Source organism: Manis pentadactyla, chromosome 2, assembly GCF_030020395.1.
Source record: "Manis pentadactyla isolate mManPen7 chromosome 2, mManPen7.hap1, whole genome shotgun sequence".
Lineage (NCBI taxonomy): Eukaryota > Metazoa > Chordata > Mammalia > Pholidota > Manidae > Manis > Manis pentadactyla.
In genome coordinates this window covers 229,690,002-229,716,888 of record NC_080020.1, presented here as the reverse complement: position 1 = coordinate 229,716,888, position 26,887 = coordinate 229,690,002, and the positions used below count along the sequence as shown (strand labels likewise).

The 26,887-nt window shown below is 38.0% G+C and overlaps 1 protein-coding gene across 6 annotated transcripts in view; it reads right to left on the bottom strand.

Moving 5' to 3' along the window:
* Positions 1–26,887, bottom strand: part of MBOAT2 (membrane bound O-acyltransferase domain containing 2) — a 161,887-nt gene that overhangs the window by 121,532 nt on the left and 13,468 nt on the right. For 2 of the 6 annotated variants that reach the window (XM_036881743.2, XM_057497470.1), the window contains exon 1: positions 2,331–2,551. The exons of 1 other annotated variant lie outside the window; for it this stretch is intronic. Coding sequence is in view for 2 of the 5 variants with exons in the window: in XM_036881737.2 (XP_036737632.2) it covers positions 2,331–2,405 (75 nt within the window). In the remaining 3 variants the exon portion in view is untranslated. Of the gene's footprint in view, positions 1–2,330; positions 2,552–26,887 lie in introns of those variants that run through there. 3 more of the 6 variants (XM_036881737.2, XM_036881739.2, XM_057497469.1) reach the window with 2 other exon arrangements.

Genomic DNA, 26,887 nt, shown 5'->3' with positions numbered 1-26,887 from the left:
CTAGTGAACTATTTTTCTGGCCCTAAGTTTCTTCTCCTGTGACATTAAACAACTGCTTTTAAAATTTCCTAAATTTTCAAAACATTGTTAATTAACACATACCAAATTAACATACTAACAAGTTATATTTTTATACTTTTCATCTCCTGATTTCCTTTTTCCTGTTAAATCACACTATCTGATTAAAAGCAATTTCTAGGCTTTCTCTCAACTTGGACTCAATGATTTACATGGTACAAAAATTGTTTTCTATTTTGCTTAATTTTAAAATGATGGCTAAATATTTATTCATCCAATTTTGTAATATGAGTTTTCAGTTATTCCAAGAGCTTTATCAGCAAAAAATCAATTATCTGGTGCTTCAAAGAAACAGCTTATTCTCACAATAAAAAGTTAAGGCTTGTGTGATATTAATCCAATATTCTTAAGACTAGCTCAGAAAAAACTCAAAATGCAAATGGCTATAAAAATTCTGAGTAGTCCCAAGAAGATTAAGTTTGTCCAAAGTACCAAATCAAGACTTGTAGATAGTAAGGAAGAAGGTCAAAAATTCAAAGTCTGGTCACCTTCCCTAGATTCTCCTGCTTATTTCAGTACTGAAAAGAACTTGTTCTGGATGGCTGATATGTGCAAATGACTTTATTAACATGCAATCACTTTAAAGTGTTATAAGCATTGTATAGAAAATTAAAAGGTATTAGCATAGTAAAGAAAGTATTTAATCATGGTAGGCAGAGAAAGAACATACCTGTTCCCTAAAATAAATAAAAAGCTATAGGCCTATCTCTCTTGCTCCTCAAGAGCAAAAGAAAAATTTTAAGATACCTACCCTGCATTTGCTGATACCCTGGCAGTATCCTACTTAGCCTGGGGTGTAATACACCAAAAACTCACTGTACTTCAGTTTGAAAAAGTGAGCATCCTTCACAGGACCGAGAAAATGAAAAACCCTAAGTTCTGATCAGTTTATTAATAAACAGAGAAGACTGCTTTCTTACAGTACATGATTAAATTCACTAGCATGCTACACAATGTAGCTGTTGTTCAAGATTTGTGGGGATAGGTATTTTATTATGAACCAAAAGGTGACTGAAAAATAAGTAAAGAATTCAGATTTGAACAGAAAGAATTTTTTTTATACTCGATGGACACACTTCAGTCTTTTTTTTTCTTAAACAGTAAAGCACAAAGCAGTCAGTGTCATGTTAGGCACAGGAGACGTTTCCAGTCCTGCTGCTATGAGACGCGGTCTGGACACAGAGGCATGCTGTATTATAAATGAAATGCCTGATGACATCGAATGACAGCAACACTTTCAAGAGGACAGTGAACCAGGATCTCTTGTAAAGTGCAAACACTTGTAGATCAAATACACTTGAAAAACTCTTAAGTAAAATTTTCAGTTAATTACCTGTAGCTTGGGGCTAGAGCGACTATCTATCCCCAGCCCCCATCAACAACTTCCCGAAATGTCACTCTTACAAAACACTTGCAAACTTTCTTTTCTGAATAAAAATGGCGCTGCTTTGCCCATCAAAATACCCTTTATTTTTCAAACAATCCTTAGGCCTTTCATACAAACTCAACTGGCCCCATTTAAATGCCCATATTCCCTGTACACTATCAAATGCTTTTTTGAGGGGTGGGAGAGAAGGGGGTAGGGTGGCTTCTTCTGTCAACAAGGTTGTAACTTTCTCAGCTACAAATCCTGGCTTAAACTCGCTCTTACTTCTTCTGCCTAATCTGCCTTCTCCCAAACTGCTGCCTCTCTGTAACTGAACCACACTTCAACGGAACTATCCCAGGGTGCAGGTCGCTGACCCCTCGGCGGGGCTCCTCCACGCCACGCGCCGTACCCAGCTCTCTCCACTTGGGCGCATCCAGCCTGCTTCCCCGTGGGCATTCGCTGCCACGCGCACAGGACACGGACACCCTGGCTACCCCGAAACACAGCCTGTCGATACTGTCTACACCCGTGCCCACAGGCACTGGAAGCGGCTTCGCAAGTCCGGATCGCCGTCCGCCCGATGCAAGACGACCCGGGTCGGGGCGCTGCAGTGGCTGGAGCAGGGCCGGGCATGCACGCGCGCACGTCGGTGCCCGGCGCCACCCCGGGCGACACGGGCACAGGCCGGGATGGGGGCTGGGTGGGCACACCGGGAAGGGCCAGCTGGCTCAAGGCGGCAGGCGGACAATGACCGGAGGATCGCCGCCTCCCTTCAGGGCTGGCCCCCGCTCCAGCCCGCGCCCGGGTCCTGGCGCCCGCGCGGATGGCACACGGCCGGGGAAGGGGCGGCGAGGGCGCGATGCCAGCAGGGCGCCTCGGGTACCTGGTCGATGGGTAGCTGCACGGCGTTGCTGAGGGGCTCCAGCAGGGTGGAGCCCGTGGTGCTGGTGGTGGCCATGGCCGGCCTGGCGCTCCGCCTGCCGCCCTCCGGCCACGGCGCAGCTCGCCCGCGCGCTGTGCCCGGCGACGCCGAGGATGGGGATGCAGCCGGCGGTCTGAGCGGCGCGGGGCGGAGCCGGGGAGGGGCCGGGGGCGGTGACCGGCTCGGCCCTCCTCCCGCGCCGCGCCCCCGCCCGCGCTCGCGCCCGCGCCCCGGCCGTTCGCGCCCCCGCTCCGCCCCCTGACTTCCAGCAGCTTCCAGGCGCCCCTCCCCACCTCGCGCGCCCTCGCGCCCGACAGCCCCACGGCCCAATCGCCGCGCGGCTCCCCGACGCCCGCAGCCAATCAGAGGGCGCCGGCCGCGCGCGCTCTGCCCCCATGCCAGGCCCGGCCGAGGGCCCTAGAGGCGGCGGGTTGCGACTGGCAGGCGGCGCTGCGCGCTCCTCGATTGTGAAGGGAGTCTTCACCCTTCATCCTTTATTCCCCTTGCCCGAGGGTCGGCGGCCAGCCCACCCCCTCTTAGGAACCCGAACAACAAAAGGGAGCAGGGTAGCCGCCAAATTAGCGACGTGAGGGGCGCCGTCGAGCCAGTGCGGGGGAAGTTGGGGACAAAGGCGGGGGCTGGGAGGCGGGCAACAAGCCAAAAAAGTGACCTAGATAAGAAGTCCCTTTGTCTTATAAGGATCGCTGTGAAAATGCCCCAACTGGAGGCCAATTCCAGATGCATGTGCCTCTTAAGTCACCCTCAAGCCCACCTGGACCTTTAGGGGTGAGGCTGACCCAGCTCGCCACCGCGACTGCCCCCAACACCAAGGAGGCAAACCTCGTACCAGCACCCTCGGTGTCACTCTAAGACCTTGGAGGCCAACCGCCAGCACCCACTTGAGAAGAAAACGCCGTTGCCAGCATCTCTTCAAGAATCGCCTTCTCCCCCGGGAGACTCTCAATTAGGTGTAGTTTCCTCATACCTTCAGTGTGCTTGGTGGTGTGGTGTTCATCTAGTCTCTTTGCCCAAACGTAAGAAAAGTAAGCCGTTTGAGTTTCTTCAAAATGCAAATGTCAGCTTTTATTTATTAGACTTCAGAAGAGGAAGAATGCTGGAGGAGAACACCCGGCTCGTTCAAAATTGAACAACCTGACAGCTGAAATTTTTGGTAGAACTAATGGTTAATGATAGTTCAACCGCCTGCATTAAATACTTGAAAGGCTGCTTTAAATGCCTTGAAGGTGGAACTCCATCTCCACGACAAACCATTTAAGATGGTACTAGAATCACAGGAAAATAACTTGCCTAAGAGGGCACAGCTAATAAACAGCAGAGAAAGGATTGGGATCCAAGTACTCTACCTTCAGAGATTACCTCTTAAACAGCAGATCCTATTCTTCCTCACATTTACACCCAGTCCAGAAATTTCCATCAGCTATCAGGTGTTCAGATGTACTTGATTATTACTGTAGAGTCTTGGACGACGAGACAACACAGATGTGAAAACAAGAGCTTCAGCAAATCACTACTTTGGACCTCAGCTGTCACTCTGAAAGAAGGTAGTTGTACTAATTGGGTTCAATCCTTTCCTGCCTAACATTCTTTGATTGTTTGGTTCCTATGATCCTGAAAACCAAACTGAATAAAAGGATAGAAGGAAGAATCAAAAAGCCAGGACCTCCATTCTCCCTGGCGTAGTGTTCCAATGGGAGTTGTGATCAATTAGAGACCAAACCTGTTCAGTGAGCCACTCATTGAAACCTTATCCCAATAATTCAGAGCTTTCTATTAATATAATATTAAAAAATGTTTCCTTTTCTCTGCTTTGGGAAAGTATAGAGAAAGCATACAGTGTCTGAACACACAAACTGAAGGAAAAACAAATACCATTTAAAAAACTTAAAAGGTGGGTGTGGGGAACATGGTGCAACCTAAAGTAAATAACATAAAGATACAATCTCAGGTCTAGAACAAATAATGTCTACAAAAAGGAGTTTCCTTAGACTGAATTTTTATTTTAGTAGGACATGACAGAACATAGTTCTCTATTTGGGGTGTCTGCATGAAATTAACGTTTGCAAAGGGGAGAATTTTAACCATCTGGAAAATGTAGCTGTGTCAGAATTGTAAAGCTATAGGTATAATATAGTGTAGTATTAAAAATAGCTTAGATTTTGGAGTCAGACCCATTTTTGGCTGACTCTGACTTTTATTAGCTGCCAAGATCTTGGGCAAGTTATTTAACCTTTCTAAGCCTCAATTTCTTCCTCATTTGTAAAAATGAGCATAATAATAGCACCAACTCCATGGGTTTTGAGGTTGTAAGAGCTAACCTAAATGAACTGCTCAGCACTGTGCTTGGTATATGGTAAAATTTAGGAAATGTTAATTACCATCTGAGAAATGAAATTCTGAAAATGGAAACTTTTTCTCATATTAAAAATACCACATCTTCATGTTTTTAATGAAGAAACTGAGGCCCATAGTAGCCTAAATTTGATGTTAGGCTTTCTGACCAGTATCAGCTAATTAGACCAAAAGCTCTTAAACTGTGATGAAGGGAGAAATAATTGAGCTAATAATATATAATGCCTCACTGTCCTACCTCAAATAATATGCATCCCATAACTGATTCTCATGTTCTTAATTCTTAAAAACAAACATTTATTGAGTGCTTTCTAATTTCTCAAACTGGCAGGGAGGAGGAAAGATTCTATAAAGAATGAATGTCCCGCCTGCTACTTCTATAGCTTTTCTTCTTCCTTCCTAATTACAACGAATTCTTAAATAGAATTCGTGCCTCATATCAAATTTACCGAGTATCATAACTCCTCCAAGTGGTAAAGATACCTCAAGACAAATGCTGGGCATAGAAGCCACAGGGCATAAATATGCAAAGAAATAGAAAGCTAACCATTTCAAACAATAAGGCTTCTCTCTCACTTACCAACTTAACATTTCCCTGTATGGCCCCGGAAGATGACTGGTTAGCCAGAGACGGGTAAGATTCCTCAAGGGAGGAACAACCTAAGACAGGCACAGTCGCAGGGGGGTCATCAGGTGAGAAATTGGGGATCAACAGAGGTGAGGCTTAGAACCTCACCCCCCCTGTTCTGAGAGAAATCTTCTGCATACGTGGATGTTTTATTGCCCTGGTCTAGCTTGGATTAACACATAGTCTACAGGCACACACCTGATCATCTACATTTGCTCTCTTACAACACTAAACTATGTTTTCTACCTTTATGTTGTATCTACCTACCACTTCAGCATTTTATTAAAAATAATAAAGAGAGAAATGTGGTATCCACATATAAATCAAGTATAAAAATCAAATGTGTATTCATATTTGAACTGACTGTTTATAGTTCATAATGCATGAGCAAAACCAAAAGTTTCTGTGATGACTGCCCTTGTACTGTTCACCATGTAACTTAGTCACTATGTAAGAATTTGTTCTCCATGTAAGAACTTGTTTGTTATGCCTCAGAAGATTGGAGACTGACGAAAATTAGGCTTGGGGTGGATTAATGATTGTGCATTGAGCATTGACTCCCCTATACAGAATTTTATTGTTGTTAACAACCATTTGATCAATAAATATGAGAGATGCCCTAACAACAACAACCAAAAAAAAGTACACACTTCCAATTGTAAAATAAATAAGTAACCGGGATGTAATGTATAGCATAAGGAATATAGTCAAAATATTGTAACAACTTGGTATGGTGATAGCTGGTACCTAGAATTATCATGTATATAAATGTTGAATCACTGTGTTGTACACCTGAAACTAATGTAATGTAATACTGTGTGTCAACTACCCTTCAATAAAAAATAATTATCTAAAAAAAAAAAAAAGAATGAATGATGCTTAGAATCTAAAGAAGAAACAGCCATATACACAAACCGGTACTGTAAGACCAGTACCAATAAGGTTCTTTTTTTAATGTTAAAAATCAAACGAACACATCCAGGAGAAAGAAACTTCGCTGGAAGTCAAGATCTGAATTTTAGTCCTGACTTTTCCACCAAATAGCTGTGAACTTGAGAAATCTGCTTAACTTTTCTGTGCCTTAAGTTTCTCATTGTTAAATATAGATAATGGTAACTGTTCTTCCTGCCTCACAGGAGTATTGTGACTATGAGCGTGAAATTAATAATAGGCTAAATTACTCTTAAAGATACTAGTAATATTGGTATTAGAAATAATAACTCTTAGGAAAAGGATTTCAATATAGCAACCACATTTTGACATTACTAACTTAGACCAAATTGTAAGAGCACTGAGTAGAGTTCATGTATAATTAAGTGTTTACCAGTGTTCTCTTCCTGGCTTCATTGCTGTCCCCTCCTAAAATGGCTATGGTAATTAAAGATTGCTAGAATGAAAACTTCCCTTCCCAACTTATTTTTAACTTTGAATAAACCACTCAGAAGAAATGAATAATCTGCCAAACTGCCTTTGTTTCATAAAAATGGTATGTGTTATGAAATTGGAGTACTCAGGCAATTATCCTGCCTATTCTGTGCCCTTATATTTTTTTTTTTTTTTCTATTTAAATGTATTTTTTTTTTTTTTTTTTTTTTTTTTTTTTTTTAGATAATTATTTTTTATTGAAGGGTAGTTGACACACAGTATTACATTACATTAGTTTCAGGTGTACAACACAGTGATTCAACATTTATATACATGATAATTCTAAGTACCAGCTATCACCATACCAAGTTGTTACAATATTTTGACTATATTCCTTATGCTATACATTACATCCCGGTTGCTTATTTATTTTACAATTGGAAGTGTGTACTTTTTCTTGGTTGTTGTTGTTAGGGCATCTCTCATTTTTATTGATCAAATGGTTGTTAACAACAATAAAATTCTGTATAGGGGAGTCAATGCTCAATGCACAATCATTAATCCACCCCAAGCCTAATTTTCGTCAGTCTCCAATCTTCTGAAGCATAACGAACAAGTTCTTACATGGAGAACAAATTCTTACATAGTGAATAAGTTACATGGTGAACAGTACAAGGGCAGTCATCACAGAAACTTTTGGTTTTGCTCATGCATTATGAACTATAAACAGTCAGTTCAAATATGAATACACATTTGATTTTTATACTTGATTTATATGTGGATACCACATTTCTCTCTTTATTATTTTTAATAAGATGCTGAGGTGGTAGGTAGATACAACATAAAGGTAGAAAACATAGTTTAGTGTTGTAAGAGAGCAAATGTAGATGATCAGGTGTGTGCCTGTAGACTATGTGTTAATCCAAGCTAGACAAGGGCAATAAAACATCCACATATGCAGAAGATTTCTCTCAGAACAGGGGGGGTGAGGTTCTAAGCCTCACCTCTGTTGATCCCCAATTTCTCACCTGATGACCCCCCAGCGACTGTGCCTGTCTTAGGTTGTTCCTCCCTTGAGGAATCTTACCCGTCTCTGGCTAACCAGTCATCTTCCGGGGCCACACAGGGAAATGTTAAGTTGGTAAGTGAGAGAGAAGCCTTATTGTTTGAAATGGTTAGCTTTTTATTTCTTTGCATATTTATGCCCTGTGGCTTCTATGCCCAGCATTTGTCTTGAGGTATCTTTACCACTTGGAGGAGTTATGATACTCGGTAAATTTGATATGAGGCACGAATTCTATTTAAGAATTCGTTGTAATTAGGAAGGAAGAAGAAAAGCTATAGAAGTAGCAGGCGGGAGAAAACATGGGAAGATTGATTATTTCTTTGACATATCTTCTTGTAGAGTAACTTCAGCATGTATATATTTTAAGCTACTACTTAAATTGCGCACACACATTAACATAATAGGAGTATAGTTACATAACCAAAGCATACCTGTAATTACCAGCCATCTCCAGTGAAACCAAGAAAACCAGTTAGGCACCCTAGGCATTTGTGAAAACTTATCAATGATATGATGGTTATTATCTAACTGAATTTGAATAGTTTGAGAAAAATCAGACAAATTAAAACAACCCATTCCTGGGCACTGTTCACATCCCATATGTTCTTTTAACAGTAAATAGTCTGTAGTTGTAAGATTTTGGAGCGCTACAATTTGCACTTCTCCTAATTCTTGGTTGAGTTCCAACAGTATAGATCCAGTCAAATTTGTTGTTTTACTGTATGCACAGGCCAGCTTAGATATCTCCTTCATTCCCATGGCAAGTCCAGGAGCTGGTGGGATGAGTGCATCTACAGCTGTAGCAGTGCGTGGATCTTTGTTGGGGTTTTTTGATGATCATCTTCTGGCATGAGTCTTCCCGAGAGTTCTGTGCCCTTATATTTTAGAATAACTTTGATAATGATGGGCATTGGACCATACACATAATAAAAGTCCCAGTTAACTGACTGGCATCTTTAAGCACTTACAAGCTAACCCTAAATTGAAACCAAGAAAATAAATTCATAAAATCATCCTTTAACATCTTAACATGCTTCAATTAGGACATAACAAAGTACACTGAACAAGAAGTAACAAACACAGGAAACAGAGATAGGAGACTTGCACTGAACTCCTGGCTCACATGTTTTCTGGTTCCACCGCTGATGAGACTTGCAGCAATGAACAAATCACTTATCTTCAGTTACATTGTCTCTACATTTGGAGATTAAAGAAACAAACAATTTCAAAGTTCCCATCATCCTCTAAAATTACATGATTCCCAAGAATTCCTAGAACGTTTTTCCCTGTTTCCCTGAGACTACATTCACTCTAGCTTTCTTTGACTAGGAAATGCAAGGAAAATTATTACTCATCAGTCTGAGAATTGCATTGTTTTCCAGTTGCTCCACTGGCTTCAGAACTACCTCTGATTTATTATATCTCTAATTAACCTTTCTTCTTAAAAATGCCTATGATTCTCAGTGACCTGTGATGATCTTTGTTTTACCTATCCACTGTGGGGAAATATTTCATTTTTCTCAAAGATTTATTTGGCTTTTTCACCTTTATATGAGTCAAGTCTCAATTAAAAGAATACCTCCTTTATGCTTTATGTATTGTAAATATGGCATCTAAAGCCTCTGATCCCCAAAACAAAGTACAAATTGTCAGGCTTCCACTTGTTTGCATAATGGCATTTGCATCCACATTATGAAACATCTTAAATGTAAGTCACAATATCCACCCCAGATTTCATCATAACCACCATCACCACTATGCACTCACTACATCTGCTTGGTTATTGCACTGGGTAAAAAAAGTCTCATCTTCAAGTTTTGACTAATGTTTCAGGTTATTTCTGTTTATAATTAAGAATCCCCTTCTTTAAATATGTTGACATATCACTGTTCTTCTCAATAGGATAGTCTGACTGCTAGGGGCAATTACAGCCCCTCTTCATCTGCCAGCTCTGTAATGAAGAGAAAGCTTCAGTGATTCTCCAGCCTACCAAAGAGTTCTGTGTAGTCCCCCAGAAGCCTATCACTTTTTGCAAATTTCCCTCTATGGGTAAATGTGTCAGAATAAAACATAATTTGCTTTAAGTACTTTCTGCTTAAACCCTTCCTCCATTACTGTCATTTCAGATGCTTAGTTTTGCTCCAGTTTACAATACCAGTGCTTGAGCTCTAAGCAATGAAGAATTCGGAAAGAGAGTCATCTATAAAGTCTGTGGTCACCATATATAATCCAGTTTCCTTGCCAAAGGACTTGCTCTCCTGAACAGGTGACTCCTCTGGTTAAACATGAGGTACCTCTTAAGGAATATCCTTATAATCAGATAATAGCCTGGTTTCAATTTCATCAAATTATCTTTTAATTTATTTTCATTTGAAAGCCAATAGTTATTCTCTCTTATTTGGATTTGTGTGCATAAATTATGATTTAGTCTTAAAATACTGTGTATTACAAGGCAGGTCTTATTAAAATCACAACACATTAAAACTAAGTGGAAACCCATAATGAAACAAATACCAAATGTTCCCAAGGTACTTAAACCAAATGTATTATTAGATTCATAAATAATGGATTGCCACTTCCAAACTAAGGATGCAGATTAGGTGCAAGCCACAATATACCAATAGAAGCCCCTTGCTTAGATTCTTCATTTTGAAATATAATCCCTTATTTTGTTGAAGCATTCTGTACCAGGGTAGGATTACACAAAGTACCAGGCTCTGGAACCAGATTACCTGAGTTTGAAGCCTACTTACTCCTTACTTGATTTGGGCAAGTTGTTTAGCCTCCTTGGATGTCAATTTTCTCACTGTACAATGGGAATAGTAATCTGTGCTGTTCAAATAATTTAATGCACATCAAGCACTTAATGCTTGTCCTTTTCTAAGCTCTCAGTAAGTATCAGCCATCATCACCTCCTCCAGCATCATCAGCCTCACCACTAACTATAGGTTGCAGGTCTCACGGTATGTGGTCACACTGACCACATGTACCACATGTACCACATGCACTCTTACAAGTAGAAGTGTAGATTAACAACAAAAGTTTGGTTTACAGGTTATCCCTCCAGGTGAGAGAGGGGAGTAAAAAAAAGCTAAAATGTGAAGTATAAAGACAACATTAATTTAAATGGCCTACTTCACCTGAAAGCACTAACGGAGATTTGTATTTGCAGAAATAGGTAATATGGCAAGTAGTTTTAAACTTTTTCTTCTTCTTAAATTCTGGAATATACCATGGTAAATTAGATTATTTCATTTTTTAATTGTCAGTATCTGTTCTGAACCTTTACAACCTACACAGTAGAAAGTATGAAAAAAAAAAAGACAAAGAATAGTTCATGTAAGGATTTCATGGGTAAGAACTAACCAAGTGATGTGTAATTTAAATTTGGAGTATTACTTTGTGACACATTTAAAAATTATTACTCTGATGATTTTGAAAATTCCAGGTACCATTAGACTTTTGTGCAATATTTCTTTAAATACATCTCTGAATCCACAAATATTTATCTTTTTTTGGTTAGCATCCAGTTTGGTAACCAATGAAATGATCTTACATTTTTCTGGGACAGGATCCAGGAACGTGATCTTACTCTCCCTCTTTGTGTAGAATATATTCAGCAAGTTGGTCTCTAGGCACTTATCTGAGAGAGCACTTAAAACTGTTCCCTTTGGAGTTCCCTACATGTCATTTAGAAATAAATTAAAGGAAAAACAAACAAGTCAGTGTGTCCCATTGGCTTCCACAGGACCACCTTTATCAGAATCACCCAGGACACTTGTTTAAAATCCAGATTCCTGGACAACACCAAACAAATGCAGAATCCATGTTTGTTTGTTTGTTTGTTTTAAAGGAGAAAGAGAAAAATAATTATTTCTAGGTCGGGGACCTGGAATCTGCATTTTACCACCTTCCACTGAGCAATTCCTAAGAACACACTGAAGTTTAAGAACCATTGCTCTAGGCTCTTACTGTGTTAAGAACTTTATTTTAATTAAGTAAATACAGAAATAATTCACAGGTGCTGACTCTTATACCCAAACCAGTAATTTAACTAGGTTTCATTAAATGTTTTTCTAATTTACAAATAATAAATCCATAACCCGTTTCCTTTGTCAAAACAAAAAACATTAACTAAATCCACTAATACTAAATTAGTACTAGTAACTATGACAACTAACATTACTAGATCCATTTTTCTATTTAAATGAAATGCTTGGAGTAAATCCCTTTTGATTGTATATGTGTAATGAAGGCATAAATATTCCTCTATAGTTCTGATAACTGTGGTTTCTTACAAATATCAGAAATCTGCCAATTTTGAGATTCTGCATTTGATAGCTAGCTTTGGCCAATACACCAGTCAAGTGATAGAGTGTTTAGACCAGGAAGAGGATTTGGAAGTAGAGCTAATTAATTTACCAAAGTTTCCAGTTTTAAGAGGCTTATCTAGAACAAAACCTATAAATATGCATATCTAAAGCCTTTGCCAAGGACTGGTATTATCTGAGTGAGGTCTTCTATGAAGAAAAAGCAACTATAGACAAATATTGAAAAGAATATCTGGGGAGAAAATGAAAAAAGAAGCAGTTAAGAGGCCTCTGCCTAGGATAGGCTTTTCTTTTTAACTTGCTTTTTCTGAATTTCATTTAATTTTTATTTTTCAAGTAATACATGTACAAGTAAAAAAATCAAATAGCGGTGTAATGCTAACAAAAAAGGAAAGTCCCTGTCCTGCCTCTGCCCATGCATGATTTTTGTTTCCCTTAGTTATCATTTTCAACTCTTATAAACTGTCTGTTTTCACATTTTCTTTAAAAATGATGTTTATATTGCTATTTCAAGACTCTCATTTTAAACATTATATGTTGACCACCTTACTATGGATGACAAGAATACAGCTCTTTTCCTATCCTCTCTTCAATACTATTCTCACAATAAAATTATATCATTGCACTGGGTTAAATAAGTATTCAAAGTTTCCATAATTATGACCTCAAAAATATTGTTCAAAGATGAGTCACATATACTATGATTATGTTTCTAACTCTCTTCTACTTTGTATTTTTCCTGCATTTAACATTCGCCTTTTTCAAAAAATTCATTCCATTTTCTATGTAACTATCACTAATTCATCTCCAAATTCTACCACACAAGTCTAAAATTCCTATCAACATGGTCATATGCATGGCATCATCTGTTCTATGTTTTTCCAAATGTTCTGGACCCCTACGTTCTCCTGTTGCATTCTGGATTGGCTGCTGGCTGAGCTGTAAAGCAAACCTTCAGCCTCCTATTTTCCTTTGGTGTCATGTAAGGATTTCTTCCACCTCTCCTCTGTTTTGAAACACTTGGATGTTCCACTCAACACCCAATAACACGCAATCACACCACTGGACTGATTCTAATAGTAACCTCACTGCCACTGCCGTGTGCTGGCACTTGGACTTTCTGAGGACCACATACTACACGCATTTTCAATGGGGGCAGTGTTGCCCCAACAGGGGCACAATTGTTTTGGGGGAATGGGGAGGCCAAAAAAATCTTACTTTTTAAAAATATAACATATATATATATACATAAACATATACACAGCATATCTGTGGTATTAAAATTTCATGGTTGGGAAAAAAATGTCAAAAAGGGCTCCTCAGGGAAGGAATAATAAAAACAAAAAAGGTTGAGAAACACAGAGATAGTACAACCATTACCCAGATAACCCAGAATATCTCATACTCCTCCTGTGTAGCTGCCACTTCACAAATCTCCACCTTCCAAGTCTCATGGGTGAGTTTGTTTGATGGGACCTTGGTAACATGCAGAACTGTTGCTGTCAGGGAGGCTGGGAAATAGGGTTTTAGCTTCTAGTGGTTAAGCAGAGGAAGGCTATAAAAAGGGGGAGTGGGTGTTGAGAGCACCAGTCTATAACATTTGCCCAAGCCAGGTCTAGAATTTTAGATTGAAAGGGAAAGGGAAAGGGGATAGGTTAAAGAAAAAAGAGGAGATATGCGAACTCAACAGTCCAAGCAGCTTTATTGCTGACCCTGAGAGGGACCCTCTGTCTCTGCCAGCAGAACAAAGGAAAGAGGGTCTCTAACAGGCCAAGAGGCTTTTTATGGCCAGGGCTTTGGCGGGCTCTTTGAGGGGAGGGGTCAGGGGAAAGGTGGGCCTGTGGCTTGCTGACGTGTTCTCTGGAGGATGCTTGTAGCCTAGGGAAGACGACACCTAGGTCTCTCTGTGATGGTGGCTGGGCTTACTCGAAAGGTGGTACACAGGTCTGGATTGTATCAGAAAGCCTTTTGCACTTAGAATTTTGAAGGTATCACTCCATTTTCTTTTAAGTGCAATGATGCTATTAAGAAATGCCACCCTAATTCCTGATTCTTTGTGCCCTGATTTGTTTTGTTTTGTTTCTTCCTTCTCTGGAAGCTCTCTGGATATTCTTTTGATCACTGACATTCTGAAATCTTGTTGATGTGTCACGGGGTGGGTCTTTCATAGTGCCTGGATTTTTGTGGTTCCTTTCATGCTGGAAACACATGACCTCCAATTCAGTGAAGTTTTCTTGTTTCTTTGATAATTTTCTCCCTTTGATTATCCCTCTTCTCTCTTTATTGAATTCTTATTTATAAGCTATTGGACTTCCTAGATCGATGCTCTAATTTTACTTTTTCTCTCTTTCCTAGCTCTTTGTCTTTTCTTGTATATGACTTTCTCAACTTTGTCTTCCAACTGTCTCCTGATTTACCTTATTTTTTCAAATATTTTTCAGTAACTCATTCACACAAAATATATATATGTCTGTCAATGAAAATTCTTGTAATTAATAAAAGTAACAAAATAAAGTGACAATAAAATATGTTTCACACATTAAAAATGTTCATATTCTGAGAAAGGGAATTTGCACAACAAAACAAGCACTTGGAACACACCCAAAGCTATGGGCAAGAACAATGCACCCATCAACTAGCTCACTCTTTTCCATTATTTACACAATTACTAAGTCAACCACTTATGAAATATAAGTGAGAACATTAAGAAATATGAGACCCACCTCATGTTTCTGATTTTCACAGCATCAGCACTAGACTCACAATAGCATCTTCCTTGACTCTAAATGTTAAATGTTCCCAAAGTAAAGAGCAAACAATTCTTATAGCCTGCTGAGCAGGTTTTGCTGAAATAATGGATTTCACTATACTTACAAAGAGAATCTGAGTCAACTTACAGTAAAATAGCATGAGTAACAAAGAACAGCAAATAAGTATCACTTAGAGTAATAACTGCATATAGTAAAGTATTGGTTTATACTATGTTCCAATTGAATTGGATGCTCATTAAATCAGCCAGCTTTCCATATCATAAGATATACCACCATATCAAAGAATATGAATTCACCCATCCATAAATAACTACCCCAAATTAATATCACAGTTGCTAACAATTACACTTTATTTAGAAAATAAAACAAACACACATGCATGTCTATAATTTAAAATATTTTGCATTATACATGAACAACATTTAGATTTAAGTTTTGAACCAAGTTTACTTTTTTCCTGAGTTATTTTTATTTCAAGGCTTTCTTACAAAGATAATTCTTAAGTGTATGAATTAGAAAAATTTATAAAGTATTTCCAATTTCCATTTTATACTTATTGAGACATGAAAGTATTAACCTACCCTGAATAAAGACTTCTCTCAAGATTTGGGATGTAAACATTTTGTCAGGCAAACTTTTTAGTGAAAAAAATTGACCTTCACCTTAAAAATGTACACAATCTCATGGTAACTCTCTAGACTTCCAAGTTAAAATACACCTTAGAATCATATCATAGAAAAATTTTCACAAATGTCTAGGATGCCTAACTGGTTTTCTTGGTTTCACTGGAGATGGCTGGTAAATATAGGTCTGCTTTGGTTATGTAACTGTATTCCTATTATGTTAATGTGTGTGCGCAATTTAATTAGTAGTTTAAAACCTATACATGCTGAAGTTACTCTACAAGAAGATATGTCAAAGAAATAATCAATCTTCCCATGTTTTCTTCCGCCTGCTACTTCTATAGCTTTTCTTCTTCCTTCCTAATTACAACCCTTAAATAGAATTCGTGCCTCATATCGAATTTACCGAGTATCATAATTTTCCCAAGTGGTAAAGATACCTCAAGACAAATGCTGGGCATAGAAGCCACAGGGCATAAATATGCAAAGAAGTAAAAAGCTAACCTTTTCAAACAATATTGCTTCTCTCTCACTTACCAACTTTACATTTCCCTGTATGGCCCCGGAAGATGACTGGTTAGCCAGAGACGGGTAAGATTCCTCAAGGGAGGAACAACCTAAGACAGGCACAGTCACAGGGGGGCCATCAGGTGAGAAATTGGGGATCAACAGAGGTGAGGCTTAGAACCTCACCCCCACTGTTTTGAGAGAAATCTGCATCCGTGGATGTTTTATTGCCCTTATCTAGCTTGGATTAACACATAGTCTACGGGCACACACCTGATCATCTACATGTGCTCTCTTACAACACTAAACTATGTTTTCTACCTTTATCTTGCATCGACCTACCACTTCAGCATTTTGTTAAAAATAAAAATAATAATAATAATAATAACAATAAGGGAGAAATGTGGGATTCACATATAAATCAAGTATAAAAATCAAATATTCATATTTGACATGATTGTTTATAGTTCATAATGCGTGATCAAAACCAAAAGTTTTTGTGATGACTGCCCTTGCACTGTTCACCATGTAAGAACTTATTCACTATGTAAGAATTTGTTCTCCATGTAAGAACTTGTTCGTTATGCTTCAGAAGATTGGAGACTGACGAGAATTAGGCTTGGGGTGGATTAATGATTGTGCATTGAGCATTGAGTCCCCTATACAGAATTTTATTGTTGTTAACAACCATTTGATCAATAAATATGAGAGATGCCCTCTCAAAAAAAAAATACACCTTAGATTTCTAGAGATGACACATGCTTTAGTTAAAAGAAGGAAGGTGAGTTATAAACCAATATATTGAAAATCCATTAGTTTTAGAAAAACCATACTGCTTCTGAAGATGTGGGCAGTGGGTTCTAACATGGTCATGAATTTTGTACAATATTACTTCTCCCCTTTAATTGTATTCCTGTAGAAGGTGAACTGCATCTTTGACCTTGGGCAGTGGTCTTATTTTTGATGGTCTGTGTGATATATTTGATTCTATTTTTATAAACTACATATTTTCTTCTCAAGATATGATATTCATGAAGTCAAAACTTACAGTTATGTTTAGAGTATTTAGAGAATAGTGATAGAGCGAAATGAGCCATCACTCTGCTGCTAACTAGGTAGAAATTCAGAACATCATTTTCAGCCATGACCATTTGATATCTGTAAAAGCTATGGCCCGAGATAAGTCCTCGTCAGCCTTTAAAAAGTAGCAATGGAAACAACAAGGTTAATCATGGCAAGTTTTCCACTTTCTCCAATGTAAGGTAAATTAACAAATAAAGCACAATCTGCATGATTCAGTAGAGGAAAACCAGGGCTCAAAAGTGACACAGAATTATGCAGAAGGATGTTCCTCTGAGGCCACAACTATTTTAATTTACTGCTATGTTCCCATCTAGAAAATTAAATAAATCTGATTCAACCCAAGTGGATAAGCAAAGTTAGCATTAATGGCCCCAATATTAGAAAGTTTAAGATATCTGCTTTTGCCTTTAAAACTTCCACATATAACAAAATCAAGATAAAACCAATTCTAACATCCAAAACATATAAAAAACTCATATTCTTCAATACCCAAAAAATAAATAACCTGATTAAAAAATGGGTGGAGGATCTGAACAGACACTTCTCCAAAGAAGAAATTCAGATGGCCAACAGGCACATGAAAAGATGCTCCACATCACTAATTATCAGGGAAATGCAAATTAAAACCACAATGAGCTATCACCTCACACCAGTTAGGAGGGCCACTATCCAAAAGACAAGAAATAACAAATGCTGACAAGGATGCAGAGAAATGGGAACCCTCCTACACTGTTAGTGGGAATGTAAACTGGTGCAACTGCTGTGGGAAGCAATATGAAGGTTCCTCAAAAGACTAAAAATACAAATACCATTTGAGCCATTCATTCCACTCCTAGGAATTTACCTGAAGAAAATAAAATCTCTGATTTGAAAAGACATATGCACCCCTATGTTTATCACCACACTGTTTGCAGTAGCCAAGATGTGGAAGCAACCTATGTGTCCATCAGTAGATGAATGGATAAAGAAGATGCAGTATATATACACAATGGAATATTATTCAGCCATAAAAAGAAAGGAAATCTTCCCATTTGCAACAACATGAATGGATCTAGAGGGTATTATGCTCAGTGAAATAAGCCAGGTGGAGAAAGACAAATACCATATGATTTCACTTATTTGTGGAATATAACAACAAAGCAAAACAGAAGGAACAAAATAGCAGTAGACTCACAGACACTGAGAAGGAACTAGTGATTACCAAGAGGGAGGGGTTGTGGCAGGTGGGGGTGGGATGAAGGGGATAAAGAAGCACAATAATTTGCAATCACAGTATAAATTGGTCATGGGGACAGTAGTACAGCATGGAGAATATAGTCAATGATTCTGTAACATCTTACTGTGTTGGTTGATAGTAACTGCACTAGAGGGGGTGAGGATTTAATATGTAACCGTTGAACCACTGTGTTGTATATTTGAAACCAACATAAGATTGTATATCAATGATGTTTTAATAAAAAAAAAAGAAGCCAATTCACTGATTTAACTGAGCAGCTCACTGAGTTTTTTTAGAGTATTTAAAAATTCATGCGAAGTGCATGAAATTAACATTTCCGTAAGTGTCCCTTATTGTTCATTTATTCACAAAATATTTGTGTTTACTGAAGACAGAAACATATCTAACAGTGTTTCTGTGAACTGCAAACCTCCTTTACTATATATGTCTAAACTCAGTGCACATAGCACCTTTCATTTAATTCTCATACACATCATAAGAGCTTTGACAATTGCAAAGAATAATGCTCAATTAAAAACTTTTTCTTAGCTGAAGTTCTGTTTGTAGATATAAATAAAACTTAAAAAATAGTTTATTACTGTATCAGTGGAACAAATTTTTTCAATAACAGATGACCCTTTTACAATTTTTATCTGATGGTAGATTAGATATAAAATAGGCAATGATCAAATTAAGAGTTTATTTCAATCAATAAAATAAGTCCTTTTTTATTTCCATTATTTTCATCATTCAGTAACAAAACATACATTTGAGTGAGATTTCTCATAGCTTGAATCTGAAACCTGAACAATTTTTATCTTTGAGAGGAATGAGAAAGGAGACTGAAACTGTGGGCCTCTGCTCAAAATCATTAGCTTCAATAACAAAGTAAGAGATTCAGAATTATTAAATGAACATCACACTGCCAAGAATCTTCGGGCACACAATCACCTCAACCAGGTATCTTGCAAGTATGTTTCATTAGCCACAGGGAAGCTGGATAGAAAGTGTATAGATTGATGGAAAACCAGCTTAACTGCTAAAAAAGAAAAGTTAAGTGTGTGAGGGCAGGGGACTTAGCTCTCAGCACCTCAGTCTGCATCTCCATGGTATTCGTGGTAATGAAGAAATGTTGCCAAAATGAAACAAGTGGAAAGATCTACGTATGGTTCAATAAATTTGCCCAAAATATCACTTCTAAGATGTTTGGACTATCAAAATTGTAGAGTTGAATTTAATTATCCGCATCCTGATATGCTATGAAGTATTTTTTAAATATGAAATTCATATTCTAATGCCTAATTTTATGACATGCTACTTCTTGAAAATAGAATTCCTACAATATAGCCAAATATTTAACCACTGGTTTTAAAATGCAAAAAGCCATGTATAGCCCTCCAATTTAACAAATGGGAAAACAGGGACAGAAATGAATATTAATTTGTGTTTGGGAGCGCCTTCATGATGGCACAGAGCAAATGAGTGGCAAAGGAGAGACTTAAGCCAAATCTTCATGTCCAGGGCTCTTTCCAGACGACGCAGAGCGCCTGCTCTGTGCTAGTGTTCTACCAGGGACATGGAGGCCGATACAAAGGGCATGCTGAGGACTCAACATGGAGTTGAGAAGACAAGACACGGCTTCCACACCCACAACCACCCCAAACCATGAACAACACAAGGCTACACGTGACCTTTGAAAATACAAAAACAAAACTGTAAAGTGCTGTAGGTGTTCAGAAAAGAAAGGTAATTTGGGTTTGAGGACTGAGAAATAGTTTTATGGGCTATATCTCAGAACAGTAGAACTTTCTCTTACCTTTTTACTTGGAAGTAATTTCAGCCTGAAAATAATTACAAATATAAAAATAGTGCAAGGAGCCCTTCATCCAGATTCAGATTCACCAATTGTTAACATTTTTATCCCATTTGCTTTCTGATTTGCACTATTTACTTTTTTCTTCATTTACTCATTCATTTTTCACACACATTTTTTTCCCAAATCACTTAAGGTAAATTACATACATTGTAGCCTGCTACTCCTAGATACTTCAGTGTGTATTTTTTTAGATTAGGGAATTTTCCTATAAATAACCACAATACAGTTACCAACTTATAAATTATATTGATAATGCATTTATCTAATATCAGTTGATCTAACAGCAGTTTTTAATCTTTGGGGCATTTTTCCCAGTACAGGATCCACTCTAGGGTCAGGTATCAGGTCTCTTAAGCCTGGTTCAATCTGGGACATTTCCACAGGCTTTGTCTTTCATGACACTGATCTAATACTTTTTTTAATATACCATTCATCACCCTGTGCTTATCGGTATTTCCTTCTTGACTGAATTGGGGTAATAGTGCACAGGTGATACTGCATAATTTGCATATCCATCTACTTCATAGGTGATATTCATTTTGATCACCTGGTCAAGGTGTTGTCCAATCTCTCCACTCTGTGATTTTTGTTTATTTTTTTCCTTTGCAACTAATAAGCAGTCTTGTTAGGAGGTAACACATTAAGACTTCCCAAATATCCTACTCCTCATAAATATTTCCCTTCAACTTGACAGCCATTGAATGCCACACTCAATCTTTACCATAATGGTTGGAAAATGGGGATTTTCCAACTCCAGCATTCCCAGTGCTTGTGACATTCAGCTTCAGTATTTTGGTGTAAGAGTGAGCCCTCCCTCATTTCCACTCATCTTTTGATTGATTGCCTGATTGATTGATTGATTAATCTTTTTCTTCCCATCTTCCTTTCTTTTCATTATAATGTGATATTAGTGATTTCCTATTCATAAATGGTTTATAATTCATTATTGTACTTAATTATTTTGGTAGACAAATTGCCCCAGATTTAGCCATTGGGAGCCCCATTATGCTGGCACCTGTGTCCTTAGGATATTCCCCTATAATTTTTTGTGTACTTCCTTATTTCCCGACATTGGAAGCATTCCTGGAACAGTATGTTCCAGGCATATCCCAGACCTACTCTGCCCCAAGACTGTGGGAGGAAACAACCTGGAAACAGCCAATCTCCTGTACTTCGGGGACTTTCGGTAGTTCTTGACAGGCAGGGAGAATGGAAATTAGTGTTTTAGGTTCAAACAAGAAACATGTTGAACACAGAAAAAAGGATTTCACCTTCTCCCTTTGTATCAGTTCTCTATAGATGTGTAACAAATTATCGCCCAAAACAGTGACTTTGAACAACCATTCTGTGGATCTTCAGCTGGGGCAAGGCTCAGTGGACACGACTTATTGCTGATCCACATAGTGTCAGCTGGACTCAGTTAAGACAAGAGGATCTAAGCGCACTCATGTCTGGGACCTTGATGTTCTCTGTTTCCGGGGGCACTAATGCACTCCATGTGGTCTCTGTCTCCAACAGGATAGCTTGACTTCCTCACATTGCAACCCAGGGCTCCAAGGGGGTGAAAGTGGAAGCTGTCATTTCTTTGAAGGCTTTTCTTATTTTATTATAAAGTTTTTCCCCTTTAATTATTTTTTATTAAGGTATCATTAATACACAATCTTATGAAGGTTTCACATGAGCAACATTGTGGTTACTACCTTCACCCATATTATCAAGTCCCCCCACCACATACCCTATTGCAGTCACTGTCCATCAGCATAGTAAGTACCCCCCCTACATTATGTGTGCTGATCATAATACCCCTTAATTTCCTTCTCCCTCTCTCCCTCCCCACAACCTCTCACCACCTGCTTCCCTTTGGTAACCATTAGTCCCTTCTTGGAGTTTGTGAGTCTGCTGCTGTTTTGTTCCTTCAGTTTTGCTTTGTTATTATACTCCACAAATGAGTAAAATCATTTGATACTTGTCTTTCTCTGCCCAGCTTATTTCACTGAGCATAATATCTTCCAGCTCCATCCATGTTGTTGCAAATGGTAGGATTTGTTTCTTTTTTATGGCTGAATAATATTCCATTGTGTATATGTACCACATCTTCTTTATCCATTCATCTACTGATGGACACTTAGATTGCTTCCATATCTTGGCTATTGTAAATAGTGCTGCAATAAACATAGGGGTGTCTTTAACCTAGAATGGGCACAAGGTCATTTTCATTACATTCTGTTGATCGAAATAAGCCACAAGGCCAGACCAGTTGCAAAGGGAGCAGAAATACAGTCCACCTCTTGATGGAAAGAGCAGCACACACGTACAGGGGTGGGAAGAGCTGCTGGTGGCCGTATTTGCAGACAGTCAACTACATTCTATCAATAAATTCTTGTTCCCTACATGAAAGATGAAAGTAATATTCAAAAATTATTCAAATAATCTGTACAGCTATCTTTAAATTTTAAAAAATCAGCTTAACATACAAGACAAGTAGTGACTTTATAGCATCTTACTATGATGATGGATAGTGACTATAATGGGGTATGTGGTAGGGACTTGATAATAGGGTGACTGTAGTAACCACAATGTTGCTCATGTGAAACCTGAACATAAGATTGTATATCAATGATACCTTAATAAATAAATCAGCTTAAGTAAGACTGGTAATCTGTAAAAGTTCCAAGGCAGATACAAGTAATGATTTTTTTAAGTAATTATGATTTTCAAATGGAGAGAATGGTATAATAAATATCACTCATCTTCAAAAATTATCAACATGGATCAAATCTTTCGTCTATAGAACCTACTTCCCTGTCCCCCAATAGATAACTATAAAGCAAATCCTAGGCATTATATTATTTAATCCATAAATATTTTTGTTTGTATCTCTAAAAGATACACACCTAGAAGTATTAAGAATAGAAATTTAATACCTAATAACAGCTGGTGTTTAAATTTCCTTGATTGTCCTATAAAATTCTGGCATTTTTGTGTTTTTCAATCGGTATCCATGTGTTACATTTGACTAATATCTCTTTTATTTCTTAAAATCCTCTCTCCCTCTTTTCTGATTTATTTCTTTCCTTCTTCTTTCTTAAGTAACTGGGTCATCCATTCTATAGAATTTTCCAGTCTGGATTTTTCCAACTATGGCCCTGTGGTGGTGTTTAGCATATTCCTCTATCCTCTGTCTTTCCTTTCCACTGGTAGTTAGATCTAGAGCCTTAATCAGATTCAAGTTTGGTTTTTTTGACAAGAACCTTTCACAGGTGGTAATGTGTACTTCCTACTGCATGTCATCAGGAGACATAATATTTGAGTGTTTCTTTTTTGGTGATGTTAAAAGTGTTCACTGGCTTCAGGTGTTATTTTTAATGCTATGCTTTGATAATTTGGTGACATCAGATCTTTCATATTCCCAAACTAAAACCTAAATTCTGCCCTGAAATATGTATCTGTAATGTAATATGATAAAATAAGTAGAGAATCTTAATCCCAGTTCACTCAGTATCTAGCTGACTAACCTCCAGGAAGTCCCCTTGGGTCTCATTTTCCTCATTTGTAAAATGAGGGAGCTGCAGGATGATTAAGTTATTTTCTAACTCTGAAAGTCTGTGGTTTTAATTTCCCCAGATTGTCATAGACATGATACTGGCTTCAGAAACAACACTTGTTTGTATACACAGGTTCCACCCACTTCCCTGTCTAAATAGCTTCAAGGGTAAGAAACTTGGAGTGAAAATTTTTGTTGTTCCTGTTGACCCATGAATAAAATTTTGGTACTCTTGCTGCTGAGGCTGCAATAATAGTGCTGCAAGTTCTGAGTAGTAAAACCAGTATTACTACTCTTTAAGCAGGGGGTAAAAACAACCCTATCAGTTAATCAAGCTTTATGAGGTTTATTTGAATGATATTTGACATTTAAGTCAATTAGGTGTTTTAGAGATTTTAAAAGAAAACAGTCTTGAGTGTAGTTGGTCGGAGGGAAATCTATTAGCTAATTTTGATTTTTGCATGACAGTAACTAGAGTATTGTTACCATCTTTAGATGCCTGAACTTTTCACTAGCAACAGTTATCTTTCAAAGACTACTGCTATACAGCCTACATTTCTTAAAATATGAACAATAATGCATTTAATTTACCTTGCATGCATATGATTTGCAATATAAATATACTTCCTATTTATCAGGTAACTCACAGTACTCTCAACTCAGTAATTTAACATGCATATAAACAAGAGAAAATATAAATTACATTTTTCAGTTAAAAGGAAAACCAAACAGCCATGGGAAAGGCAGCCAGATTTCTCTTGTCTAAGGAATGCCTAGGTTTAAAAACTGAACACAGAAATACCATCTCTGCCCCATAAGATTTGTCTGCATTAAACCAAACGAACCTTCTACCCACCTTTTATGAACCAGATTGTCCCTCAGTATCAGAGAAAAATGTCCTAGTTGAGAACCTACAACAGAACCCTGTTTCAGTTTGCAAAACTAGACTCCCTGAAAAGATCTGAATTTAAAAATTCTTCAGTTGAGAATTTTCAATCTTTTTATCTTCTAGAAGGCAGATTATATTTCATGTTTAATTCTGATCATCACAAGCAGAATGAGAAGAATATTGAAGTAGAGGCACAAAACTCGGGAAAAAAATCTGAATTCATTTGTGAACTGCCTCCGAGTTAAGCATGTTTTGGAGAGCGCTTTATTGCTTAATATATAACTTATTCTTTTGAAATATTTGTAGTTAACATATATTAAAGAAAGTAAAGCAGCATGAAGTCAGAATTTATCTTCCACTCAAACTAGTAAAATATGTCTCAGCCAATATGGAAGTTTTTTTCTAAGTTTGTGCAGAAGGAAGAATACTTACTGGAAACAACACTCTTGATTAAGGCTTTTCATGTGCAAAAGATGTTAGCTGTAGACAATACAAAAGAAATAGAAGATCTTGAAAAACTGGGCTACAAAGTCCTCATTTTGAATGAGAGGAGTTCCTGAAATGGGATGTCATGGTGGAATGACACTTGACAAATTGTTCTAGCAGTGCATTGCAACCCACAGAGACGTTGTGACGTGGGGTGAGTCTGCCAGATGTTTGCAGGAGCACCAAGGAAGAGGTGTGAGGACCAGCCCTGAATATTGACTGGACTCTTAGTACTGAACCCAAAGTTTTAGAACAATAACTCTAAGAAGGTGTCCCAGTGTTTTTAGGGGACAAACGAAGGAAAATGAATCTGTACATATGAATTTATATTTATATTCTGTCATCTGTTAAAGAAAACCCAGAGCTGGGTAGTAGTTAAAGCAATAAAAACAGATTTTATTCAAGACTATTGTAATAGGGGGAAAGAGACCTTGGTATAGAACAGGGCTCAGTTCTGAACGCAGCATGCACAAGTGGGAATTTATAGAGAAGGAGTAGGGCAGGGGTTAATGGATGGAAAATTACTAAGAGGAAACAGGGGTAAGAGGGGATTCTGGTTAAACTGACCCAGCAGGATTCTTGCCAAGATTGGATGATGCAGAGACAAACACACAAGTGGAAGAGTCAGAGCCTACTTGCAAAGTTCCAGGCAGCCTGAGTGGAGTCTGGTTAAGGAAAGAATTTTTGTCACCTGTTTCAAAATGGATTTGATGCAGAGTATCATAAAAATTATGACTGGAATAAAACCATTACATAACACCAAAAATAAAATGCCTAAGTATTAGTGAGGGAAGATAAGGAAAAAATCTCGGTCTGAGAAAAATCTACTGCAAATAAGTACATAACCAGCTTTGAGTTTCTTGGGGATGGTGACAAAGAGGGAAACAACATATTTTCATTGCCTTAGAAAATGAAACATTTCCATTCATCATGAAACAAGTGTTTGCTGGCTCTAGCATCTGAGAGAAACTCTGGTGGGTAGATATCATGAATAGCACTCCAGACAATGCCTCCCTGTAGTTTCCTAAAGAAGCACAGAAGTTCTACTTATAGTTGTTCCTTATGTGGCCTTTTGATAAAAGCTGAGGTGTAATGTGAAGTTTCTTCTATGACAAAAGTGCTGAGGGGATACAAGTTGAGTCCATGCTTTCCAGAGATTTGACTTGATAAAGGGATAAAACTATGAGAACAAAGCCCTTCCATTTATCAGTTGTCTCAGCTAGACTTTTGACATGAACTTTGGACAATTCATAACTTGATGAAGGACAAATAACCACTACTGTAAACTGAAGGGAGACCCAAATGCTCCAGTTCCTAGACATGAGGTGCCCTTCTGTGAACACCAGAGACCCTGTGCTGTATTCTTACCAAATGGAAGGCCATGACTCCACCTGGGAGGTGGGCCATATGATAGAAGCAGGCACTTCATGCATATAAATTTTTTATTTTTCATTTTTGGCTTTATCCCACTGGAACATACGAAAGTCAATTTTACATCAGAGTTGATCCAAAATGAATATCCTTGGATATTATCTCTAATTTTTCCATCATTATTTAAAGTCTACCTTTCCTAACCTTTTTAGTCTTTGATAATAGCTTTCCACTAAGTGGTTTTTTACTTTACCGTACATTTACCGTACTTTAATACTTTTCCTCTGTAACACAAAAAAAATTATCTATTGTCACTAAAAATTTGCACAGATAGCACACCAGAAAAATATTCAACATGATGTATTTTGAAGAGATATTTGATCAGCAATGTT